We start from the raw sequence: 19,731 nt of genomic DNA on the forward strand, positions 1-19,731 counted from the left end.
GAAAAATTAGAGAAAGTGAGAGAAAGACATAGGCAGAGTATTAAAAATATTCAGTTCATCATACACACATTGAGACCTTTCTGTTGACTAAGTGTGGCAAGAATGCAGAGATTAGCAAGAGACAGCCTAGTCCTGAAGGAATAGCACTTGGCCGTAGAAATAGTCTCTTCAGAATACCTTTATTCGAAAGGGGCATCCATTTCCTGTTTCCTTTATGCATGAAGAGGGCATCTCGAGTCCATGCAAGTAACCCTCCGTATAGTTTTCCTTGTATATTCTTACTAGAAAAAGTAAATGCTTCTGTATATTGGAGTAAGCAATGCATTAGTGATTATTTTCTCTAGTGAAGTTAGTGTTTCATTTATGAAGGATAATTTTAAAGAAATAGGTAAATTATTGAATGCTATGAAAATTTCTCCCCTTTTTTCTAAAAATGAAAAACTTAGAAAACTTTGGACTTTATGTCCTAATAGTATGTTTTCAGTAGAAATTTTAGATAAATGGCTTGTGTTTAAGAACAAGTAATTACTTATTTTTCTAGTAACTGCTTTATGTTAAAATATAAGGATTGACTATTTTGTTATTTATATACTGTGGAGACTATAGAAACCTAGCTTGATGTCAGTGTTATCATTGAGTTATTGAAAGGGTATCCTTAATTTTTAGGCACATTCAGGTGTTTGAGGTTTATTGGGTTATTAATTATAGTAATAGATTATAGGTTTAAATGAGATGAGCAACTTATATCATTAGGTGATAAATTTTCTTTTTCTTATGCAGATCAATCTATAATGGATGTTTTGAAACATAAAAGTTTCCTAGAAGAACTATTGTTTTGGACTATCAAGTATGAATTCCCCCAGAAGATGGTAACTTTCTTACTCAACATGCTTCCAGATCAAGAGTATAAGGTATCTACATTTTTTTCCCCTTCCTTTCTGAACCTTGCTCCCCTTTCTTTGCCTTTTCATTAGTAAACCTTTTGTTATATTTCTCGGCTGTGGCTTATTGTGTTGTGGCTCTGAGGACTGATATAACACAATGAAAGAGCATTAGGTTCTTCTTTTGCCAACACAAGGTCTGCACGAAAAGCATAGTATCATAGAGGCAAAAGCAAACTGAGGCCGAGCACCATTACAGAGCAGAATTCCTTAAGTGTGTTGCCTTTCTGCATGGAACTTGGTCCAAAAGGATTGCTGTGGGACAAACAAAATCACAACTGCACAAATAAATATATAGTTACAAATTGTACTACATTCTCTAAAGGGGAGGTGCAAGGTGCTATGAGAATGTTCAATGATGGCAACTGAGTTTAGATGAGGGATTAGCCATGGGAAAAGCATGGGGTTAGTAGCTGCTGGCCATAACTGTTAGAGAGACGCAATAGTTATTGGCTCATGTACATGTGGAGATAGGTGAAGTCTCTAGTTCCTGTTACCACCATATGGTTATGGCAAAGTGACACAGCCTAGTTTATGAAAAGAAGATAAATCATGCTCTAGTTCTTCTTATAGTTTACGTAATAAGGCCTCCTTAGGAGTGACACTTCAATAATGCCATTCTTTTGTGCCTTTATACCTGCTTAAAAAAACAATAGAGGAAATGTACATGTTACACAGAAAGAGTATTTAGTCAGATTAGTGGTCAGCTTCCAGATCCAATAGGAGAAGGTATTTCTTTCCGAGTCATTACATTGACTCACTTGTTGTTTAGTTATATTAGATCCTCTGTGATAGTTTTTAGCTGAGACTTTAGATTTTGTTGTCAAAGTAGGTAGCACAGAACAAATACACATACTTTGACATTAGTAAATGGATATATTTGTGAGCAAAGTGAAAATTTATATTTTTAAACCATTTTAAAACATTAATAATTTAAAATGCTTATTAAAATTTTTAACCATCAAAGTATTTTGCTGATGTTCCAAAAAAGCGAAAGTATGACTTAAGACAACTGTCATCATTGAAATTACTTTTTCAATTACCTTGGACATCATCACAAGCTAATAATAGCTTTAAAGTGCTAATATAATGTGTTGGAAAATGTGTTATAAAACTCAAAGTTAAACTAATTTTTTTTTCTTCTTATTTAAAAAATTTTACAGGTTGCTTTTACAAAAACTTTTGTTCAGCATTATGCTTTCATTATGAAAACACTGAAGAAAAGTCATGAATCAGACACTATGTCTAACAGAATTGTGCATATTAGTGTTCAGTTGTTCAGCAATGAGGAGCTAGCCAGACAGGTAACAGAAGAATGTCAGCTGCTGGATATTATGGTCACTGTGCTATTATACATGATGGAAAGTTGCCTTATTAAAAGTGAGCTACAAGGTAAACTCAGAATTATTTTCACTAGTTTTGTTGTTCGTATACTTTGTATAACTAGTGTTAAAAACTCCTTATATGCTTAAAGATAGCTTTAAAAAATTACAAAATAATATGTATTTGTTACAGAAACTTTTGAAAATTTTTAGCAAAATTTAAAGAAAAACTTTAAAATCACCTATAGTTTTGTTGTTTACAAATAATTGTTATTAACATTTTGGGTTATTTCTTTTTGTGTGATATGAATATATTTATGGATAAAAATACATACTTTGAAAATACGCTACTATAGTATACATGTGAAGAACATCTTTTTTATGATTGCAGCTATTAATATCATATGGCTTTACCATAATTAATCATTTCCTTATTAGACATGTTCCTGTTTTTTAAATCATGAATTAGTTACTATCAGCCTTAGACATTTCATATGCCTAAACTTTTATAATTTAAAAGTTGGAATAAATCTTGCCTTTTATGTGTTCTCTTAGTGAGATCTTTAATTTTCTTCTTTTGTGCCCGCTATATGCTTGATGCTCCTCAAACTGCCATAATATTTCTAGGACCTCTCCCATTCTCATTTCTCTGTGGTCCTTCATCTTAGCTTTACTTCCTTGTAATAATTTTTATTATTTGAGTATTTGCTATGTACTAGGCACTGTGTTAAAACTATTTCTATGTTGTCTCAGTTAAGCTTCTGAACAGCTCTCTGAGATTGGTATTATTATTATCTCCACTTTAAAGATGAGTAAATTGAGACTTAGAGAAGTTAAGTCATTTACCATGGATTATATAGCTAGTAAATGACAGAGTCAAGAAGGACTTCGTATCTCCTGATGTCAGAATCTTTGTTCTTAACCATGACACAGCCATGTCAACATTGATAAGACTGCGTCTTCACCTGTTGGCACATGGAGCTATACTTTAAATATAACAACAAGCAGTACCTCAAATTAAATCTTAAGACCTTTTGATTCTCTGTGGAGGAGTTTGTAGTTGAGACTTGCCTTGTTCCACTGTTGCCTCCATTTGTATATCAGCTCCTATTTTCTCTTTATGCTCATAGTCTGTCTATTGTCACATGTGATACCGTAGCCTGAAAATTGATATATGCTCAGTGCAGGGCATGATGACTTGAATATAATAATAGCTAGCTAATAGTTATGATAGCTACCATCTTTTGAGCACTTGCTATCTGCCATACTCTTTTCCCAGTACTTTATATGTATTGTCTCATTTAACCATTGGTAATTCTGTGGAGTAGATATTGTTTTTTCCATTTTATAGATGGGGCAGTTGTAGCTTGGAGTTGAAGTCAGTGATCTATGGTTTTATAGCTATAAGTGGTAAGGCTGGGTGTCTGACTTCAAAACCTGTAATGTTGCCCACTACATGACTCTGCCTTCCCATTGTAGGTATAGTGGGAGCATGATACATTATTTACGTTAAGCAATATACCTCTTTGCTTTTTAAAAGGAAAATTTAAAAGCTGCTTTGTATCTTCGTGTTTTCTGTCTTCATGTAAAATGACCTTTTCTTTCTTAGAGATTTAGCTACATATATTGCTTTTTATTTTATTTTTTGAAATAGTATCTATCATCATTCAGTTGTATCAATGATAGTCTCATATACAATTATATATTTAGAGAAGGACTTTTCACAAAAATAGTATTGTTAATTTATAAACTAGAAAATTTTTTAAATTTAGAAGTATCTACTCTTCTGAAAAGAATCTGAAGCCTATTTTCTTGACTCAGTGGTTTAGTTAGGCTTATTACATATGGTTTACATTTGGTCTTCAAGGAAGAATATTTGGGAAGAAGATGTATAGTCATGCGCCAGATAACGATGTTTCAGTCAACAATGGACTGCGTATATGATGGTGGCACCATAAGATTATTACCATATAGCCTAGGTGTATAGTAGGCTATATCATCTAGGTTTGTCTAAGATCACTCTATGATGTTCACACAATGACGAAATAGCCTAATGATGCATTTCTCAGAATGTGTCCCTGTTGTTAAGCGACGCATGGCTGTATTTGAATCTGCCTCCCATTTTTTATATAGCCAGCTTTTCTGAGGGAGTTTTTATATTTGTTTCCTTACCTTCCAACCACTCATTAACCCACCCATCTAGTGTCTGCTTCCATCATTCTGTTGCTGTCCCCAAAACTGTCCATGACTCCAGTGTCCACATGTTCTACTTTCCCCAGAACAGCTCCAAGTTATGCCTTTTGTTCTGACAGTTATTAATACAATCCCTTTTACTCTCAAACATGTCCCAGTTTATACGGTAAATTATATGGTCACCCTTCCTATGACCTACATGAGGAGGAAACCAGTGGCCACAATTTGGACCTTTTCTTGTGTGATTTTCAGTAGCATTTTACTCTGCTGATTCTCTGCTCTTTCTGTGGCCCAAAACTCTTTTCTACTTATCTTATCAGTGTTTGTGTTTCTTGGCACTTGGTCCTGGTGTCGCTGCTCTTCTCACTTTTCCCATTTTTTGTCAAATCATATTACATGGTCTTAGTTGCTTTCTACATATACTTCCCTTCTAATGCAGTTAGTCTGTCCTGGAAATTCTTAACACAAATTGAATTTTCCAGAAGCTAAATAGCTATAAGTAGCATTGCTAAGATCTTTAAATAAAAATATATTTTTTCTGGCAGTGAGTTTACATTATTTCTAAGCCAAGGTCTAAGACTGTCCTTAGCTGCTATGGTGTTTTTTTGGTCTTTCAAAAGCAGCATAATATTTTATGATACGTATTTACTGATTTTCTAAAAGCACCATAAGCTTTCCCCATTTTCACATGAAGATTATTGGAATGAGCTTTAAACAGATTGAATTACCCATAACTAGCTACAGATATTACAACAGGATCTCTGTACTTTCTTTTAATATTTTAACACCCTCTGTCTGACCTTTGTATAAATCGTTCATTAGACAATATTTGAAAATTTTGTCTGCACTGTTAGTAAATACAGGAGCTGATACAGTGAGAATTCGCATGGCCACAAGAGTAGCTGAAGATTAAAAGGAAAAAGCATCTAGTGGTAGATGGTCCCTACCTTACACTTTTTCTTTGTTGTATTCGTTTCTACACCATGCTACTTTGTGGTTCCAAACTAAGTCGTGACTTTGCATATCCCTGAAATTTTACAATTTATCTTATGAAACAGTCTGTGTAAAATGGAACTTAAAACAATGTGGTGCATAACCATAAGAATGTCTGTAGTTGCTAATAATCCTAGAGTGATCTTCTGTCTTGCATATCAAGCTGTTTATTTAACTATATTCTTTGGATGTCTATAAGCACCACAGACACATAATGTCCATGCCAAAAACTCATTATCTCTCTATCAAGTTTCCTTCTATTCTTTTATTATGTGTGTGCATCTCTGTGTGTGAATGTGCATATGAGCATACTAGTGTGTGTTTTGGTATCACTGTCTAACCATCTGCACAGCTGCCCAACCTAAACACTTAGCAGTCATTTTTGACTTCTTCTTACTCCTTGTAGGTATAGTGGACATCACCAAGACTCTCATTTAAACCTTCTAAACATCTTAAAATAGCCTCTTCTATTCATGTTTGCATCTTCATGCCACCATCATGAAGTTCAAGCCATTGTTATCTGTTGGCCTCTTACCACTGGTCATCACACTCTCCGTCAGTCACTCTCTACTACACGTCGGTTCATGTCCCCTGTCTTAAATCTTCCCACCCCCAGTGGCTTGCCATTCTCTTCACATAAACTTCAAACTCCTGAAGCTGATTTACAAGGCCCTGTAGCCTCATTTGTGTCACCTGTCCTCTGCGTTCTTTGTCCCAGTGATTCCATTCTTTTTTACACTGTTTCCTCTACCTAGAACACCATTTCCTTCCCATCCCTAGTTTATTTGGCTAATCCTAATTCCTACTTCATTTTGTAGATCTCAGTTTAAACATCACTGCCTAAGGAGAGTCTTCCTAAATTGGAGACTAGTTTTATCGGTTCTTATTGGTTCTTCCTGTACTTTTCCTACTGTAACCTGTTATTTCCTATTATAGCCCTTATCACACTTTATCTTCTTAGATATTAATCTTGGTGGAGAGATAGACTATATAAATCTTGATTTATTTATCAGCGTATTCTCAGAGCTTACAGGACTACCTGACCCTTAGTCGGTGCTCAATAAATACTTGTTGAGAGTGAATATCATTTAACATTGAATCATTGCTCTTTATGTCTGTAGTGAGGAAAGTACCAGTTGGGTAAAAATAGAGATCCACATAATTCTATTTCATTAAAGATTCCAAGGTGTTTTTTGCAAGAACAGTAGTATTTAAAGCAGTGTCAGGAAAATAGTGATTTTGATTAATTATATTCTGCTTATTCATTCTCTGGTTTCAGTTAAATAGAATAGTGATTCTCAATGTTTAAAAAACTTCTAAAATTCCAGCATTCCTAAGCACTGTCCCATCATTATCAATGGCTCACCAGCTCAGAGTGGTGGTAGTTGTCAGGGAGGGCTTTTCTGAATCTCAGGTGTTGGTAATTTGTAAAAGGCCTCTACTGCCACTCCCTCATTGAGTTATACCACTTGTATCCTATAGAGAAGCACTGAAAGAGAGCACACTTAACTTTGTGGGTCCTGTTCTTATATATTGTAAAATTTAAAAGTTGGGTAAAATAATTTCATGGACTGAAACCTAAATTTAATATATGCAAATGGAGAAGTGCTATAGAATCCCTCCTCACTGATGAGTTTGACAAGTAGGTGGTTAGTTGAAAAAGTTGGTTAAAGTGAGGAATCGTTAAAAAATGTACCTTAAACATTGCATTTTAACTTAAAACACAGAAATGCATGTTCAGTCTCTAGTCTTTTAGGCGAAGCGTTTTTAAGGTATGGTTTTCTTGACTGGAGTTCTCCCTCGTCTTTCTTTTATATACCAAATCTGTAAAGCATCATTTGTGATTTCTAGTTGCATTTTCTTTAGGGTTAGAACTTAAAGATCTTTGTGAAGCAATCTGAGTATAAAATCCTTCTAGGCTTTTATGATTTTTCTCCTCTAAGACTTTTTGGCTTTTTCTTAGGCCCTTTTATTCTCTCTCAAAAGCTTATGATCCAGTTTTTGTAATACCTCTCTTTATGTATTCATGTTTTATCAGTTTAAGTACTTTTAATTTAAATTTTATAATTAAAATAACAGGAATAATTAGCATAAACAAATAAAAACTGACTCTGGATAAGCATATACTTCGCCTTGTGTGCTAGGGAATAGGCTGCTAGCTTTGAGCATTCTGTGTATTATGGGTATAATTTATTTTACAGCAGAAACGGCAGGGCTCGTTTGTCCAGTGACTCAGTTAAGTTGAACTAGGTTAAGAGAGCTAATGCATATATGCTATGACTTTTAATAGTGAAGATTTTGTACAAGCCTAACTCCTCCCCCCCATCCTGCCAGATATATGTAAACTTTGGTTTTTTTTTAAGGCTTAAGAAGTTTATGTGTGTTTTTGTTCTTTCATTTTTGAAATACTGTGTTTGCTAAAAAATTGTATTTACATATTTGACTAGAAGAAAGCAATTAAAAATATAGATTGCTTAAATCATACAGATTTGATTGATAGGATAGAATGAGATTAATCTAGGGATAAAAATGTTTTATTGATTGGAACTGAAAATACTCCATTATGTCATTAGAATCAAGCAATTAATAAGGTTTTATAAACATATAGCTAGCTCAATATCATGTAATATTGTTAGACGTGGTAATAATTACTATAATGTGTGCTAAGAGTTATGTGAATGTTTCATTTAATTCCCTTAAGATATGTCTTTTTCCATTTTACAGATGGGGAAATTGATTTGGAGTCTAAGTAACACACCTAAAGCCATATGGGTATTAAATGACAGGCTAGGGTTTGAATTTAGGTGTGTCTGATTCCAAAGTGTATAATCTGTATCGTTGGTAAAGTTTCCTTTTTCAGCTTACTTATTTTGGGGCTGTGTCTATTTGTTTTAGATGAAGAAAATAGTTTACATGTTGTAGTGAACTGTGGAGAAGCATTACTGAAGAATAACACTTATTGGCCTCTCGTCAGTGATTTTATTAATATCCTTTCTCATCAAAGTGTGGCTAAGAGATTTTTGGAGGACCATGGTTTGTTAGTTACGTGGATGAACTTTGTATCTTTCTTTCAAGGTAAGAATTTTACTTTTTTTTAGTTTCATTTTTAGTATTAGTTTTTTTAGTTTACAAAATGTCTAATGTTAAACTATCAAATACTAATTAAAAGATAATAGCACATCGTTCAGGTTACGTGTGACATGTCTCATTTTAATTAATTGATATTTGTACGTAGTTTTATAAAGTATTTATGAAAACATAGAGAGTTATGAAAAATGTCAAACTATTAAAAAGGCAACAGGAGTATAATTTTTTTAGCATTTTAAATCATTAATCTAGAAATTTCTAATCTGTTCTCCAAGAGAGATTCATAACACTTTCATAAAAATTTCAACTAGCACCAGTTAAAATAGTTTTGACTTTCTATTTAATATATTCAATTGTGTTCTATAAGGAAGAGACAATTCACCAGGTGTTTCCAGTTTGTAAAGAATTTCGAAAGGACTAGATTGTTTTATTTTTATTTATTTATTTTTAAAAGATTGGCACCTGAGCTAACAATTGTTGCCAATCTTTTTTTTTTCGTTCTTCTCCCCAAAGCCCCTCAGTACATAGTTGCAGATTCTAGTTGTGAGTGCCTCTGGTTGTGCTATGTAGGACGCCGCCTCAGCATGGCTTGATGAGCAGTGCCATGTCGGCACCCAGGATTTGAACTGGCGAACCCTGGGCTGCCAAAGTGGATGTGCGAACTTAGCCACTCGGCCATGGGGCTGGCCTCTATTTTATTTTTAATAATTTACTTATTTCTAAATGTGTCATTTTTGCCACTTGTGTGCATTACAGTGTGTTTGGGAGTATTTTATTTAATTTTTAATATGAATACTTGCATTTGACAAGGTTTATGTCTATTTTAATTTTTGCAAGGTATGAACTTAAATAAGCGAGAACTAAATGAGCATGTGGAATTTGAGTCTCAGACCTACTATGCTGCCTTTGCTGCTGAACTTGAGGCCTGTGCACAGCCAATGTGGGGGCTCTTATCACATTGCAAAGTTAGGGTATGTTAAAAATATTTTTGTTAATTTCTATATTTACCTTTAAAATAATTTAAGAAAAAGATTTGTGAAAACATTCATTTGTTTACTCACATGTAGTAGTGTGCAATATTTGATTCTGAATTCAGCTCTGTGAAAGCTGACCTGAGACAGTAATTATTATTCTTAGGCAGATTGGAATTCATTTATATTATCAGATCTTTCTAGCCTTCCCTTATTATGAATAGTCTTTGGAACTTTATATGTCTCCACATTCATCTTTATTGTTTCATTTTACCCATTATCGGTTAGTTGCCTAATGCTTCTTGCCTTTCAATGGATGAGGATAGTTCTGAATAAAATCTACACTTTTAACATTCCAGGCATAAAATCAGTATACATTTTATAAAACTTCCAGTTATCTATAAAAAGAATCTAAGAGTAGCACAGCAGCAACATAAATTATTATAATTGGATAATAAAATACTTGTAATTGCGTGTATTTATGTCTTTCTATACAAATATATATTTTACTTTCGCATTTTTTTTTTTTTTTTTTGAGGAAGATTAGCCCTGAGCTAACTACTGCCTGTCTTCCTCTTTATGCTGGGGAAGCCTGGCCCTGAGCTAACGTCGTTAGCGTGCCCATCTTCCTCTACTTTATATGTGGGACGCCTCCCACAGCATGGAGTGCCAAGCAGTGCCGTGTCCGCGCTCGGGATCTGAACCGGCGAACCCCGGGCTGCCGAGAAGCGGAACGTGCGAACTTAACCGCTGCGCCACAGGGCTGGCCCCTTACTTTTGCATTTTAAAGTATTGGTTTGATGGATCTCCGGTATCCTTGGACTGTCCAAGAAAATGGAACCGCCTGACCCCACTAAACTAAAGTCTTGACTAAGATTTTGCTGTATGGATCCCGTGCAGCCCAGCCTGCTAGCTTGTACCAATAAGCATGCTGGATAAGATTTGTAGTGGAAATATCTTGAAGCCCTGGATGCTGGTCTTGGCTCTGCCTCTTTCTACTTAGGTGACTTGGTTAACTCATTTAAAACTATTTGAACTTCTCAGTCTTTTTCCTTGTCTTTTAAAAAAGAAAAGGAAACAAAATGGAAATGGGACAGCAAAACCTGCCCTTCCTCACAGGGTCATTATGAGGCTCTCTTACAGGTACTCTTTAAATGTGTGTGTTCCTTTAAGCAGATTTATATTTTCTCTCATGACTTCAGCCTTCTCCAAGTGCAGATGACTCACAACTTTGTTACAGTCTAGTCAGGTTCAGATTTCTGACAGCTCTGGTTATTCATGCAGCTCTCCTTATAGGTACATGAATTTTATCAGATCCCTAACTGACTTTTAAAAGTTGTCTATCCATACTGTGTCCTCTATGTCATTTAATGGTATCTTAAATGACGCAATTATTCAACGTAGAAACCGTCTCGCCTTGATATACTAGCTGTGTTCAACCTGTAATCAGATACCATGAATTCCCTCCTCCATTCCAGAAATGTCTCCCTACCACTTCTTTCCTCTATCTTAATTTATTTCTTTATATTTTAAAAATCTGGGTTGTTAAGGTAATTTCTTAACTGGTTTTCTTGCCTCTAGATTCTTCCTACTCTAAACTGTCCCAATACTTAAGTTACTTTTCTAAGCTCTGTGCATATCTCTCCTTTTCTTAAAAATCATTCAAGTTCTCATCTGTCTACAGGGTAATGTCTGTATTTCCTAACAGGCATTTAAGATCCTCCACAATTTGCCCTCAGCTTGTCTCTCAGAACTATATCCTCTCTACCTCCGTGCTTTCATTGGATTGATTACTATTTCTTAACATGCAGTGTCCTTTCTTGGTTCCTGTGCTTTTGTTCAAGCTAATCCCTTTTTTGACACATGCTCTCTCTCTCTGTTGTCCAGTGCTTCTCTTACTTGAGGATCATTTGGGAAGCTTTAAAAATATATGTGCCTAAGCCCCACTGTCAGAGATTTTGATTTGTTTGATGTGCAATAGGACCTCAGCAGTGATTCTAACCAGAGTGAAGAACCATTAGCGCTAGCTCTTCAAAAATTCTGCTCATAAGACTCAGCTGATATGTAATCTACTCATTTAAGTTCTTTCAGTCAGATTTATGATTCCAGTCTCAGTATTTTCATAGTACCTTGTTTAGTCTTCTCTGTAGTGTTTACCAAAAAACTGTCATGTAAAATGAAGTTAGTTTGTTCATTCATAGAATGCCATTCTATGCCAGACACTATCTAGATGCTTGGATTTTTGGTGTTGAAACAAATAGACGTGGTTCTTGCTCTCTTGGAGCTATCTGATAGGGTAGATAGACATTAAGTAAGTAAACACAGATTTATTTTATAAGCTTTTGTAAGCATTCTATAGGAAAATATCAAGTTGCTATGAGAGTAATGAGTGTGGAGACTGATTAGATTTGAGGATCAGGGAAGGTGTTTCTGAAGAAAGAATATGAGGGAGTCAGCTATGTTAAGAATAAAAGTGGGGTTAGTGCTGGTAGGGGAGATAGAATGAAATAGACTACCTCTAGTAGGAAAGTGGTTGATCCTTTTAAGGAATTTGTGGCTGGAGCCACAGAGTGGAACAAGATGGAGTTAGAGAGAGAGACAGGAATCAGATTATTAATGCAGGTCATTATAGATCATGTTAATGAGCTTTAGATTTAATTTTAAGGAGAAGGCAGTAAAGATTTTTAAGCAGGGTTTAATGTGTTCATATTTACATTTAAAAGATCATTCTGATTGCTGAAAAGACTGGATTGAGGGAAGCCTGGGGGGCATTAAGAGTAGAAGCAAAATTAAGATGCTGTGACAATAGTCTAAATAAGAAATTCAGGTGTGCAATTAAAGATGCATTCAAGGTGCGCTTTGGATATTGAAGATGTATTTTGGAAATAATCAACAGGTTTAGTGATGGATTGTGTTATTGAGAAGTGAGTGAGGACTTTTGGGTAACTATGTATGGAGGTAATATTTACAGAGGTGGAAAAGATGGATAGCAAAACATGTTTAGAGAGATCAGAGTTAGTTTTAGATATAAGTTTGATATGCCTGTGAAATATCCAAGTGGAAAGAGTGAATAGGCAATTGGATAGATGAGTCTCGTGCTCAAAAGAGAAGTCTGCACCAAGGTTATAAATTTTAGACCTTTGGGAATATAGTTGGTATTATCACTATCTATATGGCAGTGTGGTGAGGTGAAGTAGAGAGAGAAGAGAAATGGACCCTGAAGAAAGAACTAACATTTAGAGGTCAGAGAAAGAGGGAGGAGGAAAACAAGAATGTGGTATCATATAAGCCAACGGAAGACAGTGATTCAGGAGGGAGGATTGATGTGATGTTGATATGAAAAGATCAATATTTTAGGAATATTATTCTGACAAGTATGTTTAGGATGAATTTGGATTGTGAGGCTGGGCTTATGTTTATCCCTGTGACAATGAGAAATCACTGTTTCCAGGCAGTAGTTTAATTTTCAGCTTTGAAGGCTAGGGTTGCACTATGTTATGGTTCCCGTAACCATAAGAAGTGAAGAGAACCAGAGAGAAAACAAGCTCATATGGTCCTGGTGGTACCTCAGAGAGTAGTTTCTCAGTTGAAGGAACATCTGGTTCTAAGACAAGACGTTCTCTTGATGAGCACCTGCACTATGCCAAACATTGTTCTCATACTATATTCTTATCTCATCCTCATAGCATCTCTTATAAAGTAGATAGTATCATCCCTTTCTTTCAGAGGTTAAACAACTTGCTGAAGTTCACACGCCTACAAGTGGAAGCTGAGTTTGGAAACAAATCCATCTGATTTCAGAACCAGTGCTCTTTGCTACTTTGCTATCATTATCTAATAAGCAAGAATGTCTAGAGCTTTTTTAGCACCTGTGTTATCAGTTTCAGAAATTTAAACTAGAAAAAAGGCTTATTTGAAGTAAAAACAAGCTATTTATATTTATGTTCTCTAATTATAAAATATAAAACTAAAGGGAACTTCACCTGACAGCTTTCTTTCTTTGTATGATTGCCCTGAATGCTGTTTGGTTCTGGAAAATTCTAAGGGCTAGTTAAACAAGTAATGCTAGATTGGTAAGAGATTAATAGATAGATTGGATAGATTTGATTAAGGGGTGGCACGTTTCTAAAATCTTGTTAATTTTTGTTTTCTGAACAGAACAGATAAGCTCTAAAATCTCCATCTAGTGGCAACTTTAGGTTACTGCAGACTTGACGAAAGTTGCGTCTGACCATGACTCTTTGGAGCACTTAACCACTTGTCAGAGTGCTAGAATATGACATGGAACATTTTACGTACTTTATTTCATTTACTTCTTCGTAACAGTACTAGGGGGTGGGTAGTATTATGCCCATTTTTACACGTGGAGAAATTGAGGCTCATAAAATTTAAGTAATTTGCTCAAGGTCATAAAACTAGTAAGTATTAAGTCAGCATACATACTGAATTTTTTGGAGTGGGTGTGTTGGTGGTGGAGAGAAGGGAAAGAGATGATCTGAACATAATTAATATGCTGTATTTAGGAATGGAATTACCTGGTCAGCTTTTTAAAAACTCTTGATGCCTACTTTTCAGATGGTTCTCCAGAAAGGTTGTATCAGTTTACATTTGTGCCGAGAGGGTATAATGGTACCCCTTTACCCAAACTCTTGATAAAATGGGAGAAGATTTGGTTTTAGGTGTTTCTTTATTCATGAATTATGTGCCACTTTAGCTTGGTTCTGACACATTATTTATGGGAACTTATAAGTGCGATTAAATTTTTTTTAGTAAGAGATAGGGGACAGAATGTGCAAAATAATATTTTTGTAAAGATAACTCTCATAGGATAGATTAAAACAGGATGAGACTGTTGGCAAGGGAACTAGAGAAGTAATATTTAGTTTGGATGGCAGCAGAACTAGGAGTGAACCTACATGGTAACGAGAAAGAACAGGACATGGAGACTGAGCTGGGTGAAGGAGAAGTCAGCAATGAATGTGAGACCTGTAGCTTTCTTTGAAGGCGCAGAGTAATTTATATATGTAGTTGAAGAGTTTAATCTGTTGGACTTTGATGGTACCTACCCTTTTATTATACATGATGTCCCCAAATGTCTTTTTTTAAAAACTTTTTTTATTGAAATAAAATTCACATAATGTAAAATTCACCATTTTAACCATTTTAAAGTGTACAATTCAGTAGTTTATAGTATATTCACAAAGTTGTGCAACCATTACCACTAATTCCACAACATTTCCGTCACCTCCTAAAGAAACCTTATACCTCCCAATTCCAGCCTCTTCTTGTCCCCTGGAAACTGCTGATTTCCCTTCTGTCTCTATGAATTTAGCTAATCTGGACATTTCATATAAATGGAATCATAAAATACCTGGTCTTTTGTGTCTGGTTTCTTTCACTTAGCATAATGTTTTCATGGTTCAACTATGTTGCAGCATATATTAGTACTTCATTCCTTTTTATGGCTGAATAGTATTCCATTGCATAGATATTCCACATTTTACTTGTCCATTTGATTCTGTTTTTTGGCTACTATGGATAATGCTCCTGTGAACATTTGTATACAAGTTTTTGTGTGAACATATGTTTTTAATTCTATTGGGTACATGAGGATAGAATTGCTTGGTCATATGGTGACTGTATGTTTGTCTTCAAAGTGGCTGCACCATTTTACATTTTTACCAGCAATGTGTGAGAGTTCCAATTTCTCCACATCTTTGCCAACATTTTTTATTTTACATTTTTAAAATTGTAGCCATCCTAGTAGGTGTGAAATGGTATCTCATTGTGGCTTTCATTTGCACTTTTCTAATGACTGATAGTGTTGAGCATCTTGTGCTTACTAGCCATTTGTAGATTTTCTTTGGAGAAATGTCTCTTCAAATCCTTTGCCCTGTTTTTGGGTAAAGAATTTATTTTTCCTTTTTTTCCCCAAAGCCCCCCAGTATATAGTTGTGTATTTTTAGTTCTGGGTCCGGCCTGACGAGTGGTGTCATGTCCATGCCCAGGATCCGAACTGGCGAAACCCTGGGCTGCCGAATTGGAGTGCACAAACTCAACCACTCGGCCATGGGCCGGCCCCTGCCCTTTTTTTTTTTAAAGATTGGCACCTGAGCTAACAACTGTTGCCAATCTTTTTTTTTTCTTTTTTTTTCTGCTGCTTCTCCCCAAATCCTCCCAGTACATAGTTGTATATTTTAGTTGTGGGTCCTTCCAGCTGTGGCATGTGGGACGCCACCTCAACGCAGCCCAACGAGTGGTGCCATGTCCGTGCCCAGGATCCGAACCAGCGAAACCCTTGGCCGCTGAAGCGGAGCATGCGAACTTAACCACTTGGCCACGGGGCCGGCCCCCTGCCCATGTTTTTTTAAGAGATGCTATCATGATTTATTTTTCCATTTAACTTAATACTTGCCCGTCTATTTCTCCATAAAACATTAAAATTTTCTTCCATAATACCCTTATTTTGAGTGGCACACACTTAACCTCTCTTCTTGTAAATCCTGTTGCAAGCTAAGATATTCACAGGCTTCTTATAGTACTGATATGTTCTGCCCTCCTTTTTTTATTTTTTATTGTGGCAAAATATCATAACATAAAATTTACCACTTCAACCATTTCTTGTTTGTTAAGGTGAACCTGTATTGCGCTGTATTTCCCTCTTAGTACTACTTTTGCTGCATCTCATATGCGTTGGTATGGTATGTTTCCATTTTCATTTGTCTCCAGATATTTTTTGATTTCTCCTTTAATTTCTTCAATGATCCATTGGTTGGTCAGTAGCATGTTGTTTAGTCTCCACCTCTTTGTCCCTTTCTTAGCTTTTTTCTTGTAATTAATTTCTAGTTTCATGGCATTATGGTCAGAAAAGATACTTATTATTATTTTCAATCTTGTTAAGTTTATTGAGGCTTGCCTTGTTTCTCAGCATATGGTCTATCCTTGAAAATGTTCCATGCACACTTGAGAAGAATGTGTATTCTGCTGTTTTTGGATAGAGTGTTCTATATCTATCTATTAAGTTCATCTGGTCTAGTTTTTCATTTAATTCCACTGTTTCCTTGTTGACTTTCTTTCTGTTTTTTTTTTTTTTAAAGGTTGGCCCTGTGCTAACAACTGTTGCCAACCTTTTGTTTTCCTTCTTCTTCTCCCCAAAGTCCCCCAGTACATAGTTGTATATTCTAGTTGTAGATCCTTCTGGTTGTGCTGTGTGGGATGCTGCCTCAGCCTGGCTTGATGAGCGGTGCTAGGTCCGCACCCAGGATCTAAACTAGTGAAACCCTGGGCTGCTGAAGCAGAGCACACAAACTTAACCACTCAGCCACCGGGCTGGCCCCTCTTTATTGACTTTCTGTCTGGATGATCTATCCATTGATGTGAGTGGAGTGCTGAGGTCCCCTCCTATTATTGCCTTGTTGTTAATGTCTCCTTTAAGATTTGTTAATAGTTGCTTTATGTATTTTGGTGCTCCTATGTTGGGTGCATAGATGTTTGTAAGTGTTATGTCTTCTTGGTGGAGTGTCCCTTTGACCATTACATACTGCCCCTCTTTGTCTCTCTTTACCTGTCTTATCCTGAAGTCTACTTTGTCTGATATAAGTATTATGACATCTGCTTTCTTTTGTTTTCCATTAGCTTAGAGTATCGTCTTCCAAACCTTCACTCTGAGCCTGTGTTTGTTGTTGGAGCTGAGATGTGTTTCCTGGGGGCAGCTTATTGTTGCATCTTGTTCTTTAATGCATCTCACCACTCTTGTGTCTTTTTATTGGAGAATTCAATCCATTTACATTTAGAGTGATTATTGATATATGAGGGCTTAATGCTGCCATTTTTTCACTTGTTTTCTGGTTCTCCTACATTTCCTTTCTCTTTCATCCTGTATGTTTTGGACTACCAATTCTGTTAGGTAGTTTTTTTGTGCTGATTTTCATATTTTTCTCCTTATTTATTATTTGTGTCTCTGTTATGCTTTTTCGTTTAGTGGTTACCAAGAGGTTTGTATGCAAAATCTCATAGATGAGATAGTTCATTTTCTGATGGTCTCTTATTTCCCTGGACTAAGTTGATTCAGTCCCCTGCCTCTTCCCCTCCTGAGTTGTTTTTCTCACATCTTATTCCATCTTGTGTTTTGAGTTTGTGGTTAAAATGACAAGATTATCTTTATTTTTGGTGTTTTCCTTCCTTTTATCTTTAATGTTCTACTGGAGTATTTGCTAACCTGTTCTGATAGCTACAATTTTCTGATTTTGTCCACCTATTTATCTCCTTACTCTGGCCTTTGTAACCTCTTTATTCTTTTTTTTCAGGTATGAGGGCCTTCTTGAGGATTTCTTGTAGAGGGTGTCTTGTGGCAATGAATTCCCTTAGCTTTTGTTTATCTGGGAAAGTTTTATTTCTCCATCTTATCTGAAGTATATTTTTGCTGGATAGAATATTCTTGGCTGAAAGTTTTTGTCTTTCAAAGATTTGAATGTCATTCCAGTCTCTCCTAGCCTGTAAGATTTCTGCTGAGAAATTGCTGAAAGCCTATTGGGGTTCCTTTGTAGGTTATTTTCTTCTGCCTTGCTGCCCTTAGTATTTTTCCTTTGTCATTGACTTTTGCCAGCTTCACTACTATATGCCTTGCAGTAGGTCATTTTACATTGATATATTAGGACTCTGTTGGCTTCTTTCATATGGATTTCCATCTCCTTCTCCAGGTTTGGAAAATTCTCTGCTATTATTTCTTTGAACAAGCTTTCTGCTCCATTTTCCTTCTCTTCTCCCTCTGGAATGCCTATAATCCTTATGTTGCATTTCCTAATTGAGTTGGATATTTCTCGGAGACTTCTTTATTCCTTTTTTTTTTTTTTAAAAGATTGGCACCTGAGCTAACAACTGTTGCCAATCTTTTTTTTTTCTGCTTTTTTCTCCCCAAATACCCCAGTACACAGGTGTATATTTTAGTTGTGAGTCCTTCTAGTTGTGGCATGTGGGGCTTCACCTCATCATGGCCTGATGAGTGGTGCCATGTCTGCCCAAGATCTGAACCAGTGAAACCCTGGGCTGCTGAAGCAGAGTGTGTGAACTTAACTGCTCAGCCATGGAGCTGGCCCCTTTTCATTTCTTTTTAGTCTTAGTTCCCTTTCCTCTCCTCGTCCATCTGACGCATTTCTATATTTCTGTCCTCGATGTTGCTGATTCATTCCTCCATGATATCAGCTCTGTTTTTTCAGGGAATCCATGTTCTTTTTATCTTATCCATTGTGTTTTTCATTTCTGATATTTCTCATTGGTTCTTCTTTATAGTTTCAGTCTCTTTTGTGACATAGCTCCTGAATTCATTGAACTATCTGCATTCTCTTAACTCGTTGAGTTTTTTAATGATAGCTATTTTAAATTCTCTTTCATTTAGGTTATAGATTTCTGTGTCTTCAGGATTGATTTCTGGATACTTGTCATTTTCCTTCTGGTCTGGAGATTTAATATATTTTTCATTCTGCTAGACGGCATGGGTTTGTGCTCCCAAATTGTGATGGTATTTGATCACCACTTCCACCTGTCGCCACTGGGTGGGGGTCAAGAGCTGCATATTCTGACCCTGCTGCACTCTGTGGGACAGCTCCCCCATGCTGGGCAGGGGGAGGTGCACTTTCTCTTTCCTGTGGGATCTCGGGGGCTTCTTGCTCTACCCTTGCTATCCTGGAGTATTGGCTTGATGAAGACACCCCTGCAATAGCTAGTCACCTCTGTGTGGGGCGTTCTACTGGGCTGTGAGCAACCTAGGTGAGCTATGGTGTTCCTGCAGAGGGCTCCTGCTCCCTCCCCCCTTTCCTCTCAGTATCCATGTGCTATCCCTGGGTTGCTGCCCTCTGGGGAGGAAGAGAAGCTTTCTCTTACCTTGTTCCACTTCCTCGGGGTTGGGGGGGGGGGTGCTCCAGCACCACCACCTTCTGACGTATGGCTGCATGGGTCTCTCAGACATCTTTTGTGTTGTCTGGTTGTCCTCTGTTGGAATATGAATGTCCTTTTCATTATATCTTAGAGGGGAGAGTTTACAGAGAGAGCTCACTCTGCCATGATGCTGATGTCACTCTTCCCATTTCAACCATTTTTAGGGGTGCAATTCATGACATTAAGTTGATTCTCAGTGTTGTCCAACCATTACTGCTATCCATTTCCAGAACTTTGTCATGATCCCAAAAGAAACTGTACCCAATAGTCAGTAACATTAGGGAACTTAAA

The 19,731-nt window shown here is 36.3% G+C and overlaps 1 protein-coding gene across 8 annotated transcripts in view; it reads left to right on the top strand.

The window, feature by feature from the left end:
- The window catches only part of UBR3 (ubiquitin protein ligase E3 component n-recognin 3), a 229,243-nt gene that overhangs the window by 59,890 nt on the left and 149,622 nt on the right, over positions 1 to 19,731 (top strand). For all 8 annotated transcript variants that reach the window (XM_046658019.1, XM_046658018.1, XM_046658012.1 and 5 more), the window contains exons 7-10: positions 781 to 911; positions 2,105 to 2,333; positions 8,345 to 8,524; positions 9,374 to 9,507. In XM_046658019.1, coding sequence (XP_046513975.1) covers positions 781 to 911; positions 2,105 to 2,333; positions 8,345 to 8,524; positions 9,374 to 9,507 — 674 coding nt within the window. The remainder of the gene's footprint in view (positions 1 to 780; positions 912 to 2,104; positions 2,334 to 8,344; positions 8,525 to 9,373; positions 9,508 to 19,731) is intronic.

This window comes from Equus quagga, chromosome 4 (genome assembly GCF_021613505.1).
Source record: "Equus quagga isolate Etosha38 chromosome 4, UCLA_HA_Equagga_1.0, whole genome shotgun sequence".
NCBI classification, from domain to species: domain Eukaryota; kingdom Metazoa; phylum Chordata; class Mammalia; order Perissodactyla; family Equidae; genus Equus; species Equus quagga.